General features: G+C 57.6%; 2 protein-coding genes across 2 annotated transcripts in view; one reads left to right on the top strand and one right to left on the bottom strand.

Moving 5' to 3' along the window:
• The first annotated feature begins 136 nt into the window (after positions 1 to 136).
• PSMC5 (proteasome 26S subunit, ATPase 5) lies at positions 137 to 12235 on the top strand. Its single transcript, XM_074979159.1, has 12 exons — positions 137 to 220; positions 803 to 874; positions 5311 to 5380; positions 6151 to 6248; positions 7096 to 7152; positions 7429 to 7659; positions 8537 to 8663; positions 10120 to 10310; positions 10541 to 10639; positions 10986 to 11096; positions 11405 to 11491; positions 12111 to 12235. Exons 1-12 carry the CDS (start codon positions 182 to 184, stop codon positions 12162 to 12164), a joined length of 1236 nt encoding a protein of 411 aa, XP_074835260.1. The 5' UTR covers positions 137 to 181; the 3' UTR covers positions 12165 to 12235.
• A 454-nt stretch (positions 12236 to 12689) lies between these two features.
• SMARCD2 (SWI/SNF related BAF chromatin remodeling complex subunit D2) overlaps positions 12690 to 23334 on the bottom strand; it is a 32533-nt gene continuing 21888 nt past the window's right edge. Inside the window, exons 6-13 of the mRNA XM_074979157.1 lie at positions 22537 to 22632; positions 19772 to 19873; positions 18400 to 18561; positions 17790 to 17887; positions 17359 to 17494; positions 16019 to 16141; positions 14617 to 14718; positions 12690 to 13915 (exon numbers count right to left, since the gene is read on the bottom strand). Of these exons, the coding sequence (XP_074835258.1) occupies positions 13862 to 13915; positions 14617 to 14718; positions 16019 to 16141; positions 17359 to 17494; positions 17790 to 17887; positions 18400 to 18561; positions 19772 to 19873; positions 22537 to 22632 (873 nt within the window). The 3' untranslated portion in view covers positions 12690 to 13861. The remainder of the gene's footprint in view (positions 13916 to 14616; positions 14719 to 16018; positions 16142 to 17358; positions 17495 to 17789; positions 17888 to 18399; positions 18562 to 19771; positions 19874 to 22536; positions 22633 to 23334) is intronic.

Genomic DNA, 23334 nt, shown 5'->3' with positions numbered 1-23334 from the left:
CCTGACCTTGCGCAGTCTCTATCGATCAACAAGCCCGAGTCACGAAAAGGAAATGACGACAGCGCGCTTCCCGCCCGTGAACACCCGGGAAGGGCCGAGGCGGCGGCCATCTTGGGTGTGGACAGCGAGCTACACTAGCCCAGCTGCGCCTGCGCGGCGCGCGTCACTTCGTTCTGCTCAGATGCCGGCGGAGAAGATGGCGCTGGACGGGCCGGAGCAGGTGAGAGCCCCGCGGCGGGGGCGGGGCTTGTCTGAACCTCGGGGCTGCCGTGGGGGGCGGAGGGGCCCAGGGCCCTGGCGCTGGCGGGCCACGGCGGAGCGGCTCCTCACCGGCCACTTGGGTCCAGCCCCCCGCGGGGGTCCCCGGGCCTGGGGCTGCCCCCCCCCCCGCGGGGCCCGCACCCACCCACAGCCTGGAGCCTGGAGCCTGGCCCGCCCCGGCCCCAGGCTCTCCCGCCGGGCGTCTGGCTGCGGCGCTGCGCGGAGGCGGGCAGCCCGGCCTGCGCCCGCCCGGGGGCCGGGTCTCCTCGCCGCCCGGTTCCTCTCTGCGGCTGCCCCCGCCCCCGCTCCCGCTCCCGCGGTGCCTTTGCGGGACCTGAGCTGCCGCCGCACGTGGCTCGTGCGTGTGGGGAAAGAGGCGCTGGGCCATTCTGGCTCGTGGGCAGCGCCTGGGGCTGGTCGGCCTGTCGCCGCCCAGCTGCTGCTCCTCTGCAGAGTGAGCCCCCGTCTCCTGTGAGCGCGAACCCCGCTCCCCGCCCCCCCGTGTCTCGTGGGCCTGCCCTGGTACGTGCTGTCTCTGCAGATGGACATGGACGAAGGCAAAGGGGGGACAGGCCTTCGCCAGTACTACCTGTCCAAGATCGAGGAGTTGCAGGTGAGCGGCCAGCCCCACGCTGCCTGCATGGGGCTCTCTGGGGTAGGGTCTGAGCCAGGGCACCATTTGCACTAGGTGGCTGCCTAGGGGGATTGAGGCAGCCCTTGGGTTTGCAGGGCATTTCTTCCAAGGGAGCCAGTAGCATTTTTGGTTGGAGGTCTGAGCCAGCATTTCTGTCATAGAATCATAGAACAACAGAGCTGGAAGAGACCTAAAAGGCCATCAAGTCCAGTCCCCTGCCCAAGGCAGGACCAAACCCATCAGATCAGCCCAGCCAGGGCTTTGTTGAGCTGAGACTTAAACACCTCCGGGGATGGAGACTCCACTACTCCCCTGGGTAGACCATTCCAATGCTTCACCACCCTCCTAGTGAAAAAGTTTTTCCTAATGTTCAGCCTGGACCTTCTCAACTGCAACTTGAGACCATTGTTCTGCCATCTGTGACCACTGTGAACAGCCTCTTTCCAATCTCCCTTCAGTAAGTTGAAAGTTGTTATTAAGTCCCCCCACCCGCCCCTCAGTCTTCTCTTCTGCAGACTAAACAGTCCCAATTCCCTCAACCTTCCTTCGTAGGTCATATGCTCCAGGCCCCTAGTTATTTTGGTTGCCCTCCGCTGGACCCTCTCCAGTGTGTCCACATCCTTCCTATAATTGGGGGCCCAGAACTGGACACAGAACTCCAGATGCGGCCTCACCAAAGCCCAATAAAGAGGAATAATCACTTCTCTGGATCTGTTGGCAACGCTCCTCTTGATGCATCCTAATATGCCATTAGCCTTCTTGGCTACAATGGCACAGTGTTGACTCATCCAGCTTCTTGTCCATTACGACTCCCAGGTCCTTTTCTGGAGAACTACTACTAAGCCAGTCAGACCCCAGCCTGTAACAATGCTTGGGATTCTTCTGGCCCAAGTGCAGGACTCTGCACTTGTCCTTATTGAACCTCATCAGATTTCTTGTGGCCCAGTCTTCCAATTTGTCTAAGTCACATTCGACCCTATCCCTACTCTCCAGCATATCTACCTCTCTCCCCCAGCTTAGTGTCATCCACAAACTTGCTGAGGGTGCAATCCAACCCTTCATCCATGTCATTGATAAATAAGTTGAACAGAGCAGGACCCAGAACCGAACCTTGGGGCACTTCACTAGAAACTGACCGCCATCCTGACATCGAGCCGTTGATCGCTACCCTCTGGGCCTGACCTTCTAGCCAGCTTTCTAGCCATCTTACTGTCCATTTATTCAATCCACATTCCTTTAACTTGCTGACAGTATCAAAAGCTTTGTTAAAGTCAAGATAAATCACATCCATTGATTTTTTCCCCTATCCACAGAGCCAGTTGTCTCATCATAGAAACTAATCAGATTGGTCGGCATGACTTGCCCTTCATGAATCCATGCTGACTATTCCTGATCACTCTCCCCTCCTCCAAGTGCCTCAAAATGACTTCCTTGAGGAGCCCCTCCATGATTTTTCTGGGGACTGATGTAAGGCTGACCAGCCTATAGTTCCCTGGATCATCCTTCTTCCCTTTTTTAAAGATGAGCAATATATTTGCCTTTTTCCAATCATCTGGGGTCTCTCCCGATCTCCACGACATTTCAAAGATTCCTTGCAAGTTGCAATTCCAGTTGTGCTTTCGCCTTGCTGATAACTGCCCTGCATTCTCGAGCTATACATTTATATCCCTCCCTAGACATCTGTCCAAGTTTCCACTTTTTGTAAGCTCCCTTTTTGTGCCTGAGTTTTCCAAGGATTTCCCCAGTAAGCCAGTCTGGTCTTCTACCATATTTACTTCTCTTGCTGCGCAGTGGGGTGGTTTCTTTCTGCGCCTTCAATAGGGCTTCCTTAAAATACGGCCAGTTTTCCTGGACTCCTTTTCCCTTCATGGTAGCATCTCAAGGGATTCTGCCCATCAGGTTCCTGAAGGAGTCAAAGTCTGCTTTTCTGAAGTCCAAGGTGTGTAATTTACTGCTCTCTCTCCTTTCTTTGGTCAGGATCCTGAAGTCCACCATCTTATGATCACCGCTTCCCAGGTTGTCACCCACCTCTACCTTCCCTATGAGTTCCTCCCTGTTTGTAAGCAGCAGGTCGAGCTGCTCACGACCTCTGGTCGGGTCCTTCAGCACTTGTACCAAGAAGTGATCCCCAACATTCTCCAGAAACTTCCTGGACTGCTTGTGTACTGCCGCATTTGTCTCCCAACAGATGTCAGGGTAACTGAAGTCCCCCATGATAACGAGAGCCCATGATCTGGAAACTTCTCTGTTGTCCAAAAAAAGCCTCATCTACCTCATCATCCTGATTTGGCGGCCTGTAGTAGACGCCAACCACCACATCTCCAGTGCTGCCTGCACCACTAAGCTTGACCCATAGATTCTTAACAGGATTTTCTCCTTCTATGTACCGGAGTTTCAAGCAATCATAGTGCTTTCCTACATACATTGCAACTCCTCCTCCTTTTCTCCCTTGCCTGTTCCTCCTGAACACTTTATACTCTTTCATGAAAGTGCTCCAGTCATGCGAGTCATCCCACCAAGTTTCTGTTATCCCAGTCAAGTCATAGTTTTTGGACTGGGCCAGGGCTTCTCATTCCTCTTGCTTGTTACCCAGGCTTCTGGCATTGGTGTACAAATACCTTAGGTAACCAATTGATCTCCCTGCCCTCTCTACTCGAACCAGGGGTCCACTTTTGTTGCACATTCCTCTTTGCATTTCTTCCTGATCTCCAAGTTCCTTTCTCCCCTCAGGGTTCTGGTCATCGTCTTCCAGCGAACCTAGTTTAAAGCTCTCCTCACTAAGTTTGCAAGCCTACTTGTGAAAATGCTCCTTCCTCTCTTGGGTAGGTGGACCCCATCTCTGCCCAGTAATCCTTTTGCCTGGAACAGCATCCCATGATCGAAGAATCCAAAGCCCTCTCTCCGACACCAGCTGCGTAACCATGCATTTACTTCCTCAATTCGACGGCCCCTACCTAGCCCTTTCCCTTCGACAGGAAGGATGGATGAGAACACCACTTGCACTCCAAATTCTTTGACCCTTCTTCCCAGCACCACATAATCTGCAGTAACCCACTCAAGGTCATTCTTGGCCGTATCGTTAGTTCCCACATGCAGAAGTAGGAAGGGGTAGTATTCTGAAGGCTTGAGCAGTTTTGTAAGGCTCTCAGTCACATTGTAAATTCGAGCTGCCGGTAGACAACACATCTCACGAGGTTCCACGTCTGGTCGGCAGATGGATGGTTCAGTCCCTCTTAGGAGGGAGTCCCCAACCACCACCACCCGTCTTTTTCTTATGGGGGTGGTGGTCATTGAACCCCCACCCCTAGGACTACACATCCCATGTCTCGCAGTAGAAGCGGTTCCCTTCCAATTTTTTCCCTGGGAGGCTCCTTCTAAACCATTCACCACCACAGAACCGGTGGAGAGAGCCTGAAAGCTATTACTTAGCTCTGCATCAATGGGGGACTCATGTAGCTGCCTTCTTTTTCTTCTAGAAGTTACATGCTGCCAGTTCTCTTCTTCGGCCCTTACTGCCCTCCCTGGTTCTTTTGCCTGCTGTGCTTGGAAGAATAAATGGTCCCTTCTGTCAAGGAAATCTTCATCCTCCCTGACTGAGCATAGGGTCAACACTTGAGCCTCCAGTCCTCTAATTTTTTCTTCTGAAATGGAGACCAGCTTGCACTTAGTGCAGACGAAATCCCTTCTTTCCTTGGGGAGGAAGACAAACATGGCGCGCCTCGAGCAGTGGGGCTGTCAGTGGGGCTGGAGGCTCAGGCTCCCAGCAGGAGAGGTGGGAATTAGGAGGATCTTTCTAGGATGCCATTTTTGCCTGTCAGTGGCAGGAGGCTACAGGGCCACAAGGGGTCATTTTGAAATTGTTCCCCAGAGCATAGCAGCATGTCTCTGGTAGCATGGGGTTCAGGGATCGCGGATGTCTCTTGTCCAGGTTTCAGGGTTGGTGGTTGTGCAGGGACAAAGGGACCCCTTTGCAGGGAAATAGTAACAGAGGTGCCTTGTTAGTCTGTGTTCTAACGAAACAAACCAGCAGTCACATCACACTTTAATGAAATATCATCTAACAAATTATTTTGTTGGTCCTAAAAGTGCTACGTGACAGCTGGTTTGTTTCCTTCTTAGGGGAACATTCCTTCCCCCGGAGGAGAGGGGAGGTCGTCCCCTGCCCCTTCTAGGGCTGGCCTGCTTTCCTGAACACTCCTGCTGGAGATGCTGGGGAGGAGTTGGGTGGGAAGGGCGAGAACTGTGGCCTTGCTGCCCCCAGGGGAGGGGCCCATGCACTGGAGACTGGAGCTACCCAGCCAGTGCCTGGCTGTTAGATTGGTAGTTAGCATGTGCTCAGAAGTGAGTTGACCCTGAGCTGAGGTGCTGTAGAGGGGCAGGTGTGCAGGGGCTTATCCTTTCTCCTCTCTCCAAAGCTCATTGTGAACGAGAAGAGCCAGAATCTCCGCCGCCTGCAAGCGCAGAGGAATGAGCTAAATGCCAAAGGTAGGGATCCTGCTGGCTGCTGGGCAGCCCCTTCCTCCAAATTCTCCTCCCCGCCCCCCTGCACAGTTGCTGGCTGGCTGCTTTGTCTGTGTTCCCCACGTTTGGCTTCCTCCTGTCTTCCCCTCCAGTCACTGGGCAGCTGCCTTATCTGTGTTCCCCTGCTTGGCTCTCCCAGTTCTTCTCTCCCGGTTGCCGGGCGTCCGCCTTGTGCCCTGCACTTGTTTCCCTCTGAATTTGGGCTTTGAAAACAAGAAAGTTAGGGTCCCCTCCCCAGGAGCCCTGCTTGGTGGAAAGGGAGCTGGTTGGCATGTGCCATGAGAGCAGTCTGCTGCAGGGAGAGGTGGCTTGTTCCACGTTCTGTCAAACCCTCATTGTCTGGGTGATGTCTTGGGTTTCTGGCAGTCTTAGTCTCTTCATATGCAGCGCAGGGGAAAGTCAGGACTCCCCCTTCCCCATGCGCTCTCCTGGGTAGCCGCAAAGGTGGGCAGCTGGCTGTGATCCCCGGACTGAGAAGGATGCAGGTGCTGGCCCTGGAGCTTGGCTGCTGTGTCCACAAGGGCCAGGCTGTGGCATGTGGGGAGTTACCTGTGCCCCCTCTCTCTCCCCCCTCCCCCCCCCCCGTGGGAGTGCCAGGGGCTGGCTGGCCCTGCCCTGGAAGGGCATGAGGGCCTTTCTGCTTGGGCCCTGCTTGGAGGCCCTGCAAGGGGCGCCAGCCTCTTCACCCCCCCATGGCCTGGGAGGGCCAGGGCTGACTCCTCCTTGTGCTGCAGTGCGCCTGCTGCGGGAGGAGCTGCAGCTGCTGCAGGAGCAGGGCTCCTATGTCGGCGAGGTGGTGAGGGCCATGGATAAGAAGAAGGTGCTTGTCAAGGTACAGAGCTGGGGAGCTGCTGGATTGCCGGCTGGGGGCTGGTGGGATGGGTGGCAAGGCATGTGAGGTTAGAGCAGTGCTGCTTTGCTCCCCAGCCGGGGACCACCACTCCCCTGACCTTACCACTTAATCTGCAAGTGGGGCTGGAACAGAGTAACCCCCAGAGCCTTCAGGAGGGTGAACTGCCCTTAGGGCTGCCAGTGCACTGCAAATCCCTGTGGGAGCCAGGAGCCATCTGCCCCCTGCAGGGCTGAGGGGTGGCCCTGGGGAAAGGGTGTGCTAGATCTGGTGGCAGGCGCTCCCTCCAAGGGGCAGGAGAGCTGGTCCTTGGTCCTGGGGGGAGTAACTGGGAAGGGTCAGGGAAACCAAAGGGGCTTGCTCTGTGCAGAAGCTGATTGCTAGTGAGTTCTGCTCAGCTGGGGAATCGTCCCAGGAGTGGGAGGCCCTGGGGCTGGGACAGGGTGTTAGGAAAGGTTTGAGCAGGACCAGCCCTTCCCCAAGCCCTCGGGACTTGCCTGGGCTTCTTCCCTCAGAACACCTGGGAAGCCCCCAGACAGGCTGTGCTTCGGTGCTGCCCTGGAGAGCAGGACTAGCAGACCCTGCTGTGCTGGGCCCAGGGGACCTCTGGGGGTGGTGGTCACTAGGGCCCCCTTCAGGGCAACTGCCACAGTGCCTAGACTATTTAGACTACGCAGTTAGACCAGCCTGTGCGGAGGCAAGTTAGTGAGTGACCCACAGAGTCCCATTGGCTCTGCTCCAGGGCCCTGGCTCTCCTGCACTGCCAGGGGGCCGGGGAGGGCTGCATGCACTGCCCTGATCCCACCGCTCTTTGTTCTGTGTCTTCCAGGTTCACCCGGAAGGGAAGTTTGTGGTGGACGTGGATAAGAACATTGACATCAATGACGTGAGTACCAGGCCCCTCGGTGGGCATCGGAGGGCGGCTGGGCAGCATCTGCCTCCCCTTGTGGCTGTCTTAACCAGGGGCGGTAGGGGTGAATTTCCCTTTGAACAGGGGCTCTTGCTGGGGCAGTGCCAGGCCGGGGTGCTGAGAGTGTGGCAGGTGCCCAGTGCCAGGCCAGGGTGCTGAGAGTGCGGCAGATGCCCAGGAGGGGGCTCCCACCAGCTAGTGCCAAGTGTAAGTGGGGCCCTGCCCTGAGTTCCTGCCTGTCTCCCTCCACAGGTGACCCCGAACTGCCGTGTGGCGCTGCGCAACGACAGCTACACACTGCACAAGATCCTGCCCAACAAGGTGGACCCGCTGGTGTCCCTGATGATGGTTGAGAAGGTCCCAGACTCCACCTATGAGATGATTGGCGGCCTGGACAAGCAGATCAAGGAGATCAAGGAAGTGATTGAGCTGCCTGTCAAACACCCAGAGCTCTTTGAGGCCCTGGGAATAGCCCAGCCCAAGGCAAGTGCTCTCCGCCATGCTGCAGGGAGGGGCTCTGCCAGCCTGGGGCATCTGAGATCTGCTCAGAATTCACGTGTGCTTGGTGCTCCACAGGTGCCTCCTGCCAAGTGGCTTGGGCTGGGCTGGGCTGGGCTGGCAGGCAGGGAGAAGGCACTCGCAGGAGTCCTGTGGCTTACTCATCACCCTCTGCCCTGCTGGGGATCACCCTTCCTTGGGCGGTTCCTGCCAGCTTGGGAGGGGGAGGAGACTCCCTTCCAGCTCCCAGGAATGGGGAGGCTGGAACAGCTGGCGCTGCCTGTAGGGAGCACAGCCATTCGCTGTGGGGAGAGGGAGAAGGGAGCCGCTCCTGGACCAGTCAGTGGGAGGGTGGGACCCCAGTGACTGCTGTAGGAGAGACCTGAGCTTTGCCCCCCCCCCGCCCCCTCCTGTCTCAGGCCTACCTGCGGTATGGCTGCTCCTTTTCCATGCTGAGGGGGAGGGGCAATCCTCAGGGAATGCAGCCACCCACCCCTCCCAGGGGTTAGCACAGCTGGAGGAGGCAGAGCTCAAGCCCCCAGTGGCCTGGGCACGGAGCAATGGCCTCCTGGCATGAATCTGAGTGCTCTGTAGCCCTACTCCACCCCAAAGTCCAGCTCCAAAGGCTGCCTGCCCCGTGCCGCCCCCCCTCCCCCCCCCCCGCAGTGCTGCATTCTGCACCCTAAGTCTACAAGGCCAGGCGGGAGCTGGAGGGACAGTTGGGTGCCTGGGCCTGCTGGGACCTGGAGGACATTATGAGCACATTGCCACCTAGGTGGCACCAGATGTCCACATCTGCCAGACTGGGCATCCTGCCCCCCTCCTGGGCAAATGACATCCCTCTCTCCACTGGCTGTTGCAGGGGGTGCTGCTCTATGGACCTCCCGGCACTGGGAAGACCCTGCTGGCCAGAGCCGTGGCTCATCACACTGACTGCACATTCATCCGCGTCTCGGGTTCTGAGCTGGTGCAGAAGTTCATTGGCGAGGGTGAGCAGCACGTGTTCAGCCCTCCCCTCCCCACACTGTCCCTCTGCAGAGTGCCGGGTGTCCCTGGGCTGAAATGCTGGGCCAGCAGGACAGAGACCTGTGCAGTTACAGGAGAAGCTGTAGTTCAATCAGGCTGGTGAACACGAAATGTGAAATTACAGAACTCAGCTTGAAATGCTCAGGCCAAGGGTGCGATTATCCACCTTTGAACAATGCACATGGGGCATCCCGCCGCCAGACTGTGCTGCTGCTTCGTAATGGGACCTGGAAGGGGGGGAACTGTTTCTCCTGAGATCAGCTCAAGCTTTCAAACCATTCCAACGGTGCATGAGCTGTGCCTGCCTCTCCCTGCAGTGGAGTGAGTGCTGCTTACTTACCTCATTCCCTGGTCAGTATTTCCAGAGGTGGGGGGAGCTGAGAAACCTCCACTTTAGGGTCAGATGAGCTAGCGGGTGCAGAGAACCCTCATTTGGACTAACTCATTCCAAGGGGAGCTGGAACAGCAGGAAGCTGGTTTCCTGCTTGCAGTCCATGGCTGACAGGCAGGTGGGGGAAAGAACGAGCTGTGCTGCCTGTGTTGAGCTGCAAAGGATGAGGGGCCAGTACTGGCAAAAGGGGGTTAGGCATCTACAGATGCAGATAAATGCCAGCAGGATTTCAGGAAGCGGCCGGTACCTCTCAGTTCACTCATTAGTGATTTCTTCCCAATACAAAACCTTTGACAAACTGACCCAATGTTCATGTGGATCCAGCACAGCAGAATTAGTTTGATTGAACTGGAATGGTTTAAAATGTTGGTTTTCAAGGCTTAATTGCAATCCAATGTACAGCTTGACCCTAGTCCAGAGGAAAGTCCTAAGCTGAACAATCATCCGTGGCCGTGTGCTAATGCTGTACAGCGTGACAGTCCAGCAGCTGGAAAATAAATGTGTGGAGAGCGCGTGTTAGGCTGGGTAGCCAAAACCCACAGCCCGTGGACAGGAAAGGCATTATTGGATGGCTAGGCGCCGCTCCGTAATGGTTCTGCCACCCCGTCAGCACGATCCTGGGTGCAGAGAAATAGCTACAGGCGAGATGCACACCAAGAGTGCATGCAGGAATTTAAATCGGGTTCCTGGTTATTGATTGAAATTGATTCAAGTTAGTGGTGTAAATGAATTTCTCCTTTTGCTTGGCTGCAGCCAAGCCCTGTGCTGAACGCCTCTTGTGAGTGCTCCTGGCAGCCAGTCCAGAGAGCTGGGACGTGGGGTCTCTGTTCCCAGGGGTGCAGAGGAGCACTCTGCAGGTGTGGCCGGTGACCGTGCTCCTCGCCCCAGGCCTGCGCTGGCCCGTGTGCTGAAGGATCCCTGTCTCTTCAGTGAGAGCAGAGCCGTGCTTCAGCCCCAGGGCTGCAGAGCAGTGGTGGTTCCTACTCCACCCTGCTGTAGGCGTTCAGGGGCCTCTGCTTTGTCTGTAGGTGCTCGCATGGTGCGGGAGCTCTTTGTGATGGCCAGGGAACACGCGCCCTCCATTATCTTCATGGACGAGATCGACTCCATCGGCTCCTCGCGCCTGGAGGGCGGCTCTGGGGGGGACAGTGAGGTGCAGCGCACCATGCTGGAGCTCCTCAACCAGCTCGATGGCTTTGAGGCCACAAAGAACATTAAGGTGTGTACAGCTCAGCGTGACCCGTCTCCCCAGGCCTCCCTGCCCTGATGAGGGGGCAGCTCCCACATGCTCCGTTTCCCAGCTGGGACCTCAAGCCAGGGGACTCAGCTTGGCTGGCACCCTGGGCCCTAGCATGGCTAGTTAACAATAGCATGGGCCCCTACCCCTCTCTGTGGGATGGGCCCCTTCAGCTGCTCCTTTGCACAGTGACAGCCTCCACCCTTTTGCAGGTCATCATGGCCACTAACCGGATAGACATCCTGGACTCTGCTCTGCTGCGCCCGGGCCGCATTGACAGGAAAATTGAGTTCCCCCCTCCAAATGAAGAGGTAATGGAGGAACCCTGCACAGGGACTGGTGGGCAGCATGGTGGCTGGGCCAGTGTGCACATGGCAGTCCCCTGCTAGACCCTGGAGTTACCAGCAGGGCGCTCCCCTCTCCGCAACAGGTGGGGGAGCCTTGGCCAGGCTCATCTACCTAGGGCCAGGGACAGTAGTCGAATGCTGTTTCTGTAAGGCCATGCCCCTGCAAGGTTAGTCCCAGCCTGGCCACACAGCTGTGTAGAGGGATCTGGGGCTGGGCCTTCCCTCCCCAGGCCAGCCGCCCCTTCCACTGGCTGACTTCAGGGGGTGGCCCCTCGCTAGTCTCACCTCCTGCTTGGGGCTCTCCCCACAGGCTCGCCTGGACATTCTGAAGATCCACTCTCGGAAAATGAATCTGACACGGGGGATCAATCTGCGAAAAATTGCAGAGCTGATGCCAGGAGCCTCTGGGGCTGAGGTGAAGGTAAGGAGTTGGGGCTGGAGCAAGTTCTCTGGGCCAAGTCTGGCTGTCACTTTCTAGCTTTGCACTGCTCCTTGCATGTTAGTGGCCTGTCGGGCCATGCTGAGCACCCTGCGTTCACCCAGGTGGTGAGGGCAGTGGGCAGGTCTCCAGGGACGTACAGGACTCTCACACACTGCCCCTTGACGTGGGAGCTCCTCTTCTGCCCGAGGAGGATGGTAGCAGAATTGGGGAGGGAAGCTGCAGGTACCTGCCCCCCTTGTTGCTCTATAGCAGGGAGCTGACTGTTTTTCCTGCTTGTGCCCTTGCAGGGGGTGTGCACGGAAGCTGGCATGTACGCCTTGCGTGAGAGGAGGGTGCACGTCACACAAGAGGATTTTGAGATGGCTGTAGCCAAGGTAAGACCCTTTGTTCTGCCCTAGCAGCAGCGGGAGGGAGAGGTGGCAGTTGCTGGTCCCTGTGCTGGAGAAGTAGGACAGCCTCTGGCAGAGCAAGCGGTCTGCAGGAATTGCCCCAGCCCAGGGCTGCTCTTCCCCCAGGGCTGATGGTGCAGAGAGCTGCCCAAGGTAGAGGGAGCCCTGGGGCTTTCTCCCCGTGAGTTCAGCACAACTCCAGGTGTATTATCAGAGGGGAAGGGCTGCGGCAGCTGCCCAGGGACAGGCTCTGCACAGCTTCGCCCTCTTCTGCCAAAGCAACTGGCGTTAGGTCAGGGGGTGATGGGAGCCCCTGGCAATTCCCAGCACCCCCGTTCTATCAGTTACTGGCCTTGGCTGGCTCCTCAGGCAAGGGAGAAGTACTGTAGGGGAGATAAGTGGCTTTATGGCAATTCTAGGAGGTAGCATTGCTGGGGCACCTCCTTCTCAGCCTGGGAGCTAAGGCTGGTTAGCTCATTGCCATGCCTTTGGTGAACATGCAGATTAGGGCTTGGACGGAGAGTGCAGTGCTAGGGAGCCCTAAGGCAGAGTGCAAGGCAGGCTCCAGGCATGGAGGGGCTTCACCATTCCCTTCTCCCCACAGGTGATGCAAAAGGACAGTGAGAAGAACATGTCCATAAAGAAGCTCTGGAAGTAAGCGTTGGCCTGAACTGTCTGTGCTGGGGCCTGGCCCTCTCACCTTTCCCTTAATAAAGGTCCCTGCTGGCTGAGCTGCTCCCTGGAGCCTGGCTTTCAACAGAGGAAGCTGCCTGTGGTCCTGCCAACAGCTGGGAACTGTCCTCACTCCCCCCAGGTTATGGTTCCAGGGGTCTAGAAAACCTGAGGCCAGGCTGTGGTATGGGGCCTGAGCAGCAGTTCCCTTCCATGGGGAGGAAGGGACACAGCTAACACTCAGGTTTGGGCTAACCTGCTTGCTCCCTATGCTTAGTGACAGCTCTGGCCATGGGCACTGGACTTCACTCTCTGCCTACCCTGGCTCATGCTGCAGGGAGAAGTACTGATGTGGTTATGCCCCTGGCCTTTCAGCTGCGATGAGGTAATGAGCAGCCAGGCTGGGTCCTCCCTGGTTTGGTGGGTTACACCTGCAGCTGGCCAGGCTCATGGCAGTGCTGCTCCCTTGGCCAGTAGAACTCAGCTTGTGCTGAGGAAGGAGACAGTGGTGCAAGGTGCTACTAAATGTTTATTAGAAAATATCAACCCACATCAAATGGTTACAACAGCAAAAGCAGTTGGGCTGCCCCCCAGCACCTGCCTGTTTGTAAACACCCCTTCTGCTGCCTACTTTGGCCAGGAATTGTAGCTGCCCCCAAGCCTGGAACAGTACGTGTGTTCTCTGCAGCAGGGGCAGCTGGACTAGGGTTAAGGCACGGGAGAGCCCAGCTCATGCTGTTGTCTGGGCTGGAGCCTCCTGCCCTTTAACAGACATGCTGGTTTCTTGCCCTTTGTTTGCTACCCTGAGTCTAGTGTTTGTAGCCAGTTGGAGCATGTGCTCTTTGTGGTATGGATCAAGGCTTTGCTGGAGCAGAGTAGCCCCCACAAGGCCAAGCTGCTGCAATGGGAGGAACGTTCAGCTGATTGTTGGTAGATAAGCTCAGTTACCCACAAGATGACACCATGAGGCTGCCAAGACCAAAGTGAATTCATTGCATAGGTTGAGGCATGAGTGCAGTACAAGAGAACCCTCATTAATCAGCTACAAATCCACTGTACAAAAGGCTTCCTTTTATAAACCTGGTCGCAAAACCATAGTGCAAAACCACTGGGGCTGGCTGGGCCAGACCAGCCTTTGGAATGGACAAAGCTTTGGTTTCAGGAAGGGACAGCGGGTGCCTGCCCTCACTTGCCTTGGAGGCACAGCAGGAAGTGGGGAAGCCCTTGGTGTGTCAGCATCCTGGGGCTCCCCACAGAACCAGCTCTGACTGTGGTGCTGCCAGTGTCATTCAGACAGTGCAGCCCTGCAGGGGTTGTTATAGAAGTGGCCCAGGGAGAGCTCTGGATCCCCTCCCCTGCCAGCTCGTTTGGAGAGAAGACTGCAATAAACACAACAGGAAAGGAGAGAATGGCAAAGGCAGCAAGCAAGGCCAGTAACGCAAGTAAGGGGCAAGACAGAGGCTGCACATGTTACCTGGGCCCCACACACATCCTCTGCCTTTAAGCTCAAGCTGCCTGACCCCAAGAAGCCACAGGGCTAGAAATGCCTGGGGCTGCTATTGGCTCAGAGCCCCCAGGGGGCACAGGCTTTGGGCAAGTGCTGTATTTGACTCCAGTAAGTTGTACCATAAGGCTCAGGTGCTAATGAGGAATGAGCAAAGCCCCTGAGCTGTGCCCAGCCCATTAGGTAAGGCGAATCCCAAGCACTTGTTCCAGTTCCTGTCTGCGCTGCTGCACCTGGAAGGCAGACATATACAAGGTCAGCTTGGGAGGGCTCTTCTCCCTCTAGCATGTGCTCACAGTCTCACTAGCATATAAACCAGAACTAGAGCACAACTCCACTCAGGGACTTCCCACCACTACACTGGGGCTTGTGTGAATGATGGCAGACTAAGCCAGGTACTCTGTTGCTGGGAACAGAGATGGGCAGCCCCTGACTCAGCTCAGGATTTTTGACCACAGCTCTGATGCCTGCTGCCTCACTGGCATCATTCTATTTCCACAGCAGAGCTCACCTAGTCCAGCCCTCCACTTCTGGGGAGACTAGCAGGTGCCACCCACCTGGGCAGCTGAGAGTGAAACCTACAGGCTGGGCCTGTTTCATGCCTGCCCAATGAAACTGACTGACTATGGTCTTGTCAGGTTTGCTTCTAACTAAACAGCTGAAGAAGGGCAGGGACAGATTTAAGAGTCTAGTTTCAGAGTTGGGGTGGGAATGAATAATGGGAGCTGACCAGGAAAGGAGAGGGGCTGAAATGCAGGCACCACTCTGTTTCCTGCTGGATAGCCCCAGAGTAAGGCTGAACTGCATGCTCACAGATTGACAGGGCCAGGGGCTCTGCCCACCCATCTGGCACTGCCTGGGGCAGGGAGAAGGATGCTGGGAAGAGTTAAGAGCCAATCCCAGGGAGCCTGGGCCATAACAGCAAGGGGCCCACCTTGGCAAAGATGTGCCTCCCCACAGCCTCCTGTGCCCAGGGCTGCTGGTAGAAGTCGGCTCGTCTCTCCTCCTCGGGGTTCCCAGTCACGTCCGTTATGATCTGCAGTACCGCACGTGGAGAAGGGAATACTCAGTGGGACGCAGTTTCTGCCATCCCAGGCTGCACAGGAGGTTCTTCAGACACCCCCAACTCCTACCAGCATGACTGCATCCCCCACAGGGTAGCATAAGTGTCATAGCAGAGCCTGCTCTGGAAGAGTTGCCCCATGGCTGCACTACTGTGCTGCATAGGCCTCATGTGTACTGTACTCACTGCCCCCAAGCAGGTGGGGCTATGTTTAAGCTCTGCCAATTTTATGGCTTGAGGGTTTTCAAACTGGTCAAGTTCACATCTGAAACTTCAAGGTGGTGTAACCTGGCGGAGGGGGCGGGGGGAAGAAAGAGGAAGGGAACTGGCTAAAGTTGGATTGAAGGTGTGGGGATGAGGTCCCAAGAATACCACCCAGAGGTTCCCAGAGGTGGAGGTGGCCAATTTGAGAGTCCCTGAGAAAAAATGGTCTCCCCAAAAGAAGCTCCCAAGGCTGTAGCCTGGAGCCAATCACACTGAGTCCCAGCAGGAGCTGCAGGGGAAGAACCCCACAGTCCTGGCTGGAGACACTAGGAGCAGAAACCTCAAGCCCAGCTGGAGGAGCAGTGAACAGAAGCTCCCAGTCCCACTGCCAGCCACTGGGAGAAGCAGCTTTGAGCTCCACTCCCACAGTCACATGGGGGGGCGGGGGGAGAGCCCAGGGCCCAGGCTACCCACTACAGCTACTGGAAGAAGCCAACAGCCACAGCAGGGAGAGCCCCGAACCTGGAGCACCCCAGCTGCAGCTGCTGGGAGGAGCTACTGGCGAGTGCTGAGTTACACAGGAGCAGTGGAGGCAGGCAGATGCCCAGAACATGTACTGCTGGGAAGTAAGCCCTGAGGGCCATATCTCAAGCCACAGCAGGAGCTGCAGGGGATACCCCACACCCAGACTATCCGGCTGCAGCCACTGGAAGCTAAAGTCCTGAGCTCCAAGCACAGAAGCAGCCCCAGTGGGTGGAAATGGAGCCCAGCTCTTGGGCTGCTCCAGTGCAGTGCTGAGGGGATGGGGGACGGACCACCACCCTCATTTCTGCATTGCCTCTGGAGATGGGTCTCATCTCCCACTGAGAATGGCAGTGCAGCATAAGACAACTCCTGCCTCCCACAGCTGGGACCTCTGGCTATCAGCAAAATGGGGAGAGCAAATCTCATATCCAGACACGGTTTTCGTGGCCAGGTAGGTTGCACGGGGCTGGGGTTTTCTGTGCTACCCTGCCTTGCCCAGCCCCCTTAGGAGCAGCTTGGTTCTCTGGAGGGGCTTTTGTTTTACCTTGAGGTCCCTCCTCTGGGATTTGATCCATTCCTGAATGAAGTCCTGTGGGTTGTTGCTGAAGCTCAGCATGAAATCTCGCTGTGTCTTCAGCTGGTTGATGGACTCAATGGTCTCATGGATCTATCAAGACACAGGTGAGGCAGTGCCAGCTAGAACATGGCTGACTTTGTCCATCCCAGAGCGAGGCCAGGCCCATGTCCCTTGTGCTGCAGTGTAAGGGGTAAAACCGGCCCCCTGCCCAGCACTGGCACACAGAGGGAGATCCTCCCCATTTTCTGGTGGTGTGAATGGCCCCTGGCAGCTGGCACCAGGGATTCTGATTCCAGCCAGCCCTGCATGGCCTGACCGAGATGGGCAGCTGGGAGGGAGAGCACTGGAACTCTCTTCCATGAGAGCAGAGGGGGAGAGTGTCCGCACAGACTGGAATCTCCTTGGTATGTTTGCCTGTGGCCCAGGTACCCGGCTCCCTGGCAGCTGGCCTGCCACACAGCTCATGAGGCACAGTGAATCCAGGCCACCTGCAGCGTTCCTTGTAAGCTGAGAGCTTGGGTGGCTGCCCACAACCAGCCACAATGGGTGGTGGTTCCCCATTGGTGGTGCATATCCACACATGCCTTGGGGCACAATTTATGCCACCCACAGATGGAAAAAGGGAGGGGAACCTCTGGCCAGGGGCCCCATCTGCTCCCCTGGGTGAGCAGCGCAGGTGCATTGAATCCAGGTCAGGGGCCATCTCCTGCTCTCCTAACCACAGCTTGGGCATGCCAAGAACCCAGGACCCTGCCTGGACCTGCCAGCCCCAATCTAGGAATAGCAGATTCCCGTCCAAGGCAGGGTGCTGTGCACTCAGAAGCCCAGGCCTCCCCCCCCCAGGTATCCCTCCGCAGCCCATTGGACCTCCAGGTGGGTGGCTTCATGCCTGCCCCCTGCATTCTCTCTGCAGAAACCTCCACCCGCTAGGTTCACCCCCGAGGCAGAGGTGACCAGCTGCCCAGGCCTCCACTAGCACCAGAGCATGGGCCTATTGAACTGGAAATGTGGGGAGAGCAGATGAAGGAATTTCTAACTGCTCCTGCTGGCTACCCTGTCCCTGCTTCCAGGATCCCTTCCCAACTCACAGGGCACCCCATGAGCACGTCCCTGCCTGGGCTGGGGCGAGCTGCCTGTTGTCTTGCGCTCTGGGACACGGGGCTGTTAGCGAGGTCACTGACTGTGCACAAGCCAGGACTCCAGCCATTCACAGCCTCAGGGCCCATCCACCCCCTGCCACAGCAGGACTGCTCTCAGAGGTCGAGGGCAAGGCTTGGGCCCCAGGGTAGCGGACGGGTGCCCCACACCTTGGCATCCAGGGAGGCGATTTCCTGCTGGTTGGTGGTGGAAGCCAGGAAATTGCTCATCTGAGCTTTCAGGGGATCATCCACCTCAACATCGATGTCGTAGCAGGCTGTCTTCTTCTGGTCATTGGGATCCACGCTGGAGGCCACAGGGAGGATGGCAGTTAGGGGCGGCAGCAGTCCCAGGCTGGAGACCTGGTCACCTGCAGCCGCCATCCCCCGCTCCAGAGCCAGCCAGTCCTGCCCATCCCCCACCTCACACACATGGCCCAACTATCCCCATGCCCCACTCTACAGCCAGGCAGCCCCCATTGTCCCAGCTCCACAGCCAGCCAGCCCTGCCCATCCCATCCGAGCACAGTGGAGAGTCCCAGAAGCAAACCCAACCGGCAGTCCCAGCCCCAGAGCACAGAGCGGGGCGCGCCCGGCGCTACCTGATCATGTGGTTGATGATGATGGGATCTGGGTGCTGCAGCAGGCCTGCCAGCTTCATGGGGATCTCTGAGAATCGCATGCGAATGCAGCTGAAGATCTAGTGGGGGCAGGTCAGAGCATTAGGAGCGTGGCTCAGCCAGGGAGAAGTGCAGGGAGTGGGGGCCAGCTGCCAGTTAGGGACGTAAAATCCTGTTCCATTAGTTAATCCATTAAACAATTAAATGGGGGGCCTAGGGCTGTGCAGCCTGGCTGGCCTCGAGCACCCCTCCCCCTCCCGTGGACAAGGGCTGCTCCAGCTGTGCTGTAGAGCCACCGCCTGCAGCACTCCCAGGGCCACTGTGGAAGGGGGCTGCTCCAGCCCCCACCAGTTAACCGGGAAGCCTCACCCAGTTAGAGTCCAACAGGGTCGAGTCCAGCAGGGGCAGGGACCAGCTCCATTCCCATCAAGTGGGCAGGGGAGCAGCCAGACCCCAGTCGCCCCCGAGTGACACATTCCCCTCCCACCCTGGGACGCTGGCAGAGACGAAGGCACAGCAGCAAGGCTGGCCAGCAGGGAAAGGGTTCAGCTGAGGCTGGCAGAGGGCACTGCAGGGCGGGAGCAGGGTGCACCTGGCGGAAGTAGCGGTTGCAGTTGATATACTCCTTCTCGTGACTGTCCTGCAGCTTGTTGTGCTTGATGTAGAGCCACAGCGCCTGCATGATGCTGGCCCGAGTCTGGGTGTGCACACCCAGCAGGCGAGCCAGGCGAGGGTCCAGTTTGTACTGCGGAGGCTGCCGAGAGAGAGAGACATACACACATGCAGTGCTCCCCCAGGGAGGGCCCAGGCCTCTGGGCTCCACTGCGTTTCCTGCCTACCCTCCCGTCAGCAAGGCTGAGCTGTAGAGAATGGAGCTGTCTGCAGTTCCCCTCCTCCCTTGGTGTGCACACCAGGTCCAGAAGGGTGGGGAGTCTGGCTTGCCACTGCCATTAGAAACTCAGCTGGGAGCCAGCTGCACATCTCCTAGTGCCAGTGTAGCTCCAGCAGCTGGGCAGACAGGATTGGGACGCAGCACAGCCAGCTGGGCAGTTGTAGCCTTCCTGGGCCTTCAGGGTGCTCTGCTCTAAATTCAGCACCTCCCAGCAAGGATAGAGCCTCTCCTGTACCACCTGGCCCCTGCCTTCCTCACCATCCCTGGTGGCCAGGGTACCACCAGCCAAAGGCTCCCTAGGCCACTGCAGAATGGACTTCCCATCCCTCTTGCATGGCAGCCAGATGGGGCTCAAATTGTCCCCAGTGCCCTTAGTGGTTCTCCCTGAAGCACCAGGAGCTGCAGAGCACAGGAAGGGGTGCTGTTCTCCTGGGAGCCATCTAGGGAAAGGACTCTCCTGGGGAAGAGGAAGGCCTGGCTCCCTCACTACACAGTGTCATACATGCTTATGAAGCTTGGGGCTGAGCCTGCTGTGGGACCTATATGTGAGTTCCCCACCCATGGACAGTCAGCAGGTGGCCTCAGAGACCCACAGGAGGGCCGAGGCTTTCTGCAGCCTGCAGGAGGAGCAGGCTCTCCGGGGGTGTGGTCACACAGGCCTCCACAGGAGAGCTCAAAGGCGCCACCAGGGTTCCCAGGAGGTGGAGCGTCTGGATGGGATGGGTAGCGTGGGAATGGCGAGATGTTAGCAGTAAGTGCTGGGTGTACCGCCTGCCTCCTGCTTAATTCCCCACGCTGCTGGACCTGCCCTCCCAGGAGGCTCTGTTTTGTCTTGGGGCTGCCCGGCATGCACCAGTTGCCAGGCATGTTTACATACATTTGCCGGGGGGCCCCAGGCTCCTTAACATCACTCAGTGTGCTGCTCAGATCAACCCTGGCGGCTGCCGCTGCCAGTTGGGCCTCCCTGTGCAGCTGTGCCATGAAGGGACGGACATTCCCTGGGGCAGTCAGCCTGCCCTGGGCAGTGGCGCAGCTGGGGGACACCCAGATGCACTGTACACAGAAGTCTCACCTGGTGGTCCAGCATGAGCAACAGGGTGCACTTCACATTGACATCGCCAGGGCGCTTGACCTGGAACCCATCGGTCTCCTGAGTCGTGGGCATCCTGTGCCACTAGGGGAAAAGCCGACAAGATAAACACTTCTTGCAACGGCCACGGGGGCGGGGCACTTTCCCTGGATTGTTCCTAGTTCCATCAACCTCAGCAGTGCCCAGCCTGACCCAGTGCCAGGTGGCCAGAGTGAGGTTCCCTGCACCTTGGGCTGACTCTCTGGCAGGTCTAGTGACCAGATTACTGTGCCAGCCTCTGAGAAAACCAGCCCTGGAGCTGTGCAGCAGACCCCTGGTGGGCAGGGGAGTTAGAGGTAAGGTCTATACACAACATTGACCGCAGCACCGTGTATCCGGGAACCCAGGACTGGCCCCAAATCTGCCCTGGCCACAGCAGAACCTACAAACTTTCCTAACACAAGCCAGTAGGTTGCAGAAGGGCTCAGAAACAGGAACCAAAGTAACAGCCTGCAGCCAGCCAGGAACAACAGCTCTGCAACGGCCTGGCTCATGTCTCATGGAGTGAGACGAGCCACCTGGAGAGTGCAGTGGGAACGTCACACAATACTGGTGGTGCGGACAAGCGCAGATGATTTACCATCCCCAGGGATCATCCACTGGGAATCACAGCTGGGGGGAAGGCGTTGGCAGTGGTTGGATATCACTGCTGAATTTGATCCCACCATGCCACGGAACACACAGTAAGTACCCTAAGCCATTATCTCCCCGTCCGACCCCCACGCTCCCACAGCTGTGCAACCACCAGAGCTTGGCAATCAGACATGTTACAGCAGGTTCAGAAACTCTTCTGATCAATTAATACATGAACTGCCAGGCTGGGCCTGGTGTCCCCACTACCCTCAGGCAGATACAAGTGGCCCTGCCAGAGGGCTGATCTGCTTGGGGCATCTCTCTTGACCCTGCTGAGGCTGGCTGATGCCCTTGACCAGGGCAGTTTCCACAGTGTTTGCTCTCTGGGCCTTCTGCTGCCTCCTAAGCTCTGGGCCCCTCTCTGGCAGTAAGTTCCACAGGCTGGTTGCTCCTCACACCACAAAGAGGTTTCCTCCTTCCTGCAGCCCCCAGAGTACCGGGTAAAAAGCAGTTACCATGCCAGTCGTTTGAGGTCTGGGACAGGCCACCTTCAACCCAGACCAGCAACCACGTCAGGCTGACAAGTCTCAGGGGGTAGCTGCTGTATTTGTATCCACAAGAACAAGGAGCCCTGTGGTGCCTTGAAGACTTAACAGATTTATTTGGGTGTAAACATCTATGGGCAAAACCCCACATCGTGCTGCATCTGCCAAAGCAGGTTTTGGCCCATGAAAGCTGATGCCCAAAGAAATCTGCTGGTCTTTAGGGTGCCACAGGACTCCTCGCTGTTCGTGTCACAGATGAGAATCTCTTTCCCCACCAAAGCTGGAAGCGTCTGGTACGCAGCCCACTGCAGAGCAGGAATCCCTCCCTTGTGTGGCTGGAGAGCACAAAGCCACTGTACCGCCCCTCACAGGGCGGAGGTGCGGTGGGTAACTCTGGTCTCTTGAGTCTGAGATTGCCCCACAAAAATTCACTTTTGATTTCAGGGCACCCCTCCTGTTGGGAGCAGGTATGGGGCAGGGTAGTGCCACGCTACCTATGGGATTTTACAGTGCGTGGGCCTGACCCAGGATCTCCCCGGCCCCAGAGAACAGTTCTTCTGTTCACAGGGGGTGTGTGTGTGGGGGGGGTGACACACAAGCTAGTGCCAGCAAAGCCATGCAGCGGCCGCTGGAGACACACACCTCTATGATGTGTACAGGGCAGTTCTGCGCTAGCTCCTCTGCATACCCCTCACTCTCCCACACTGACTTGGGCAACAGTCGCTGTCATGGCCCACCTGGCCCAGCACTACCCTGCCCACAGGGCAGAGTCACCCATAACAGACCCTGAGGGCCACTCCCAGTGCTGGGACACAACCCACCTCCAGCCTCATGCTACACCTGCGCCCACAGGATCAATCCTACAACTTGGCTGGGGCTGCCACCCCACAAGCCTGCAGGCTCCTCTCCCTCCTGACAGAGCCCTGCTGCCTGCAGCACAAGCCACCAGGTTCCCCCTGACTTGCTCTGACTGCCCCACCTAAACCTCACCCAGGCCTCCGTTGACAACAGCACACTGCAAACCCCATGGGCCTCGCAGCTGCATCGCCAACCTGCCCCTCCCACCAACCGCCCCACCCCCTACTCCCAGGATGCCCCTACTCCTCTCCCCAGCAGCTCCGTCGGCCAGTCTGCACCAGGACCCAAGAGGTTAATGGAGAGGGCTGACGAAGCAGGGGCGTGGCAGGGGAGGGAGGCAGGCTAGGCCATGCTGTTGCCACTCCATTCTGGGCCATGGGCCAAACAAACACAAACAAAACCAAGCCACAAGCTGGAAGCCAGAGCAAGCACCAGCCACTCCCTGCAGGGAAGGCCTGGTGCAGCTGCTTAGACACTAGCCCCAGAATTCCTGCGCTTCTCCAAGCTCCCCTGCAGAGTGCACTAGCTCTGGGGGCATCAATGCTCAGGGGGTGACTAGCTGCTCTCCCTTGTCCATTTGGGTCTTGGCCAGAAGGAACCCTCCATCTCCAGCACACCGAGCGTACAAGAGAGGAACCCCCAGGTCCAAGAAACCCTAGAGCTCGCCGGCGAGAGCCCCGCTCCAGGCCACTGCTAGGAGATAGTTCCACACCCAGCCATGCAGCAGCTCACCTCCACCAGGTGGTTGTCTGGCCCATAGAGCTCCTTGTCCAGTTCGATGACAAGGCTCTTGAAAAAGGAGGAGAACTTCCTCTTCTGTTTACTCGTCTGAAAGGGAGGAACCAGTAAGAGTGCTCAGCCCGACGATCCCAGCCCCAAGACCCTGCAGCTGTGGGGCCAGAGGGTGATTGCCAGAGTACCCAGAGCCGGCCCAGACAGATGGGGGCAAGGGAGGGGTGATCACAGAGAAGTGGTTACACAGGCAGCTCCTCAGAGGCTGTCGTGGGCACATCAGAGCTGCCACTGGCTCGGTGCGGCCCTAGGAGCAGGAAGTCATGCCAGAACCTGCTCGGGCTCCAGGCAGCATGGGGCAGAGGGAACGGGCTGGGTCATTTCCACCACAAGGCTACTGAAGGGGTGTGATGGAGAGGCCTCCAGAGCTAGAAGCAAAGGGTCACTCCAGAAGAGGGGTTGCGTAAGCACATTGGACTGGCCATGCTGGGTCAGCCCAGCGTCCATCTGCCAACAGTGGCCAGTCCCAGGTACCCCCGAGGGACTGAGGAGAGCAGGCTAGGAACCTGTTGGCCCATTGGAGGACAAGAGGAGGGCGAGGGAGAGCTCTGTGTGCCCTGTGGGAATTCAGTTTCCCTCTCCTAGAGCAGAGTGCATCATGGGAAGCCAGGTCAGACAGGCCCCATATAGAACCTGGGGGCAGCCAGCTTTGCTCCCTGCCCATAGCTAGCAAAGGCCAGAAGCAGGGCTCCAAACAGGGTATAACAGATGCTGCTCTGTGGGTAAGGAGGGAACAGG

Source organism: Carettochelys insculpta, chromosome 28, assembly GCF_033958435.1.
Source record: "Carettochelys insculpta isolate YL-2023 chromosome 28, ASM3395843v1, whole genome shotgun sequence".
NCBI lineage: Eukaryota > Metazoa > Chordata > Testudines > Carettochelyidae > Carettochelys > Carettochelys insculpta.
Note: the sequence above shows the minus strand (reverse complement) of the source record. Positions and strands in the feature narration are given on the sequence as shown.

Coding starts and splice junctions, on each gene's coding strand:
- PSMC5 (XM_074979159.1), top strand. CDS start 182: ATGCCGGCGGAGAAGATGGCGCTGGACGGGCCGGAGCAG. Junction 10,640..10,985: donor TCCCCCCTCCAAATGAAGAG/GTAATGGAGGAA, acceptor CTCTCCCCACAG/GCTCGCCTGGACATTCTGAA. Junction 11,097..11,404: donor CCTCTGGGGCTGAGGTGAAG/GTAAGGAGTTGG, acceptor GTGCCCTTGCAG/GGGGTGTGCACGGAAGCTGG.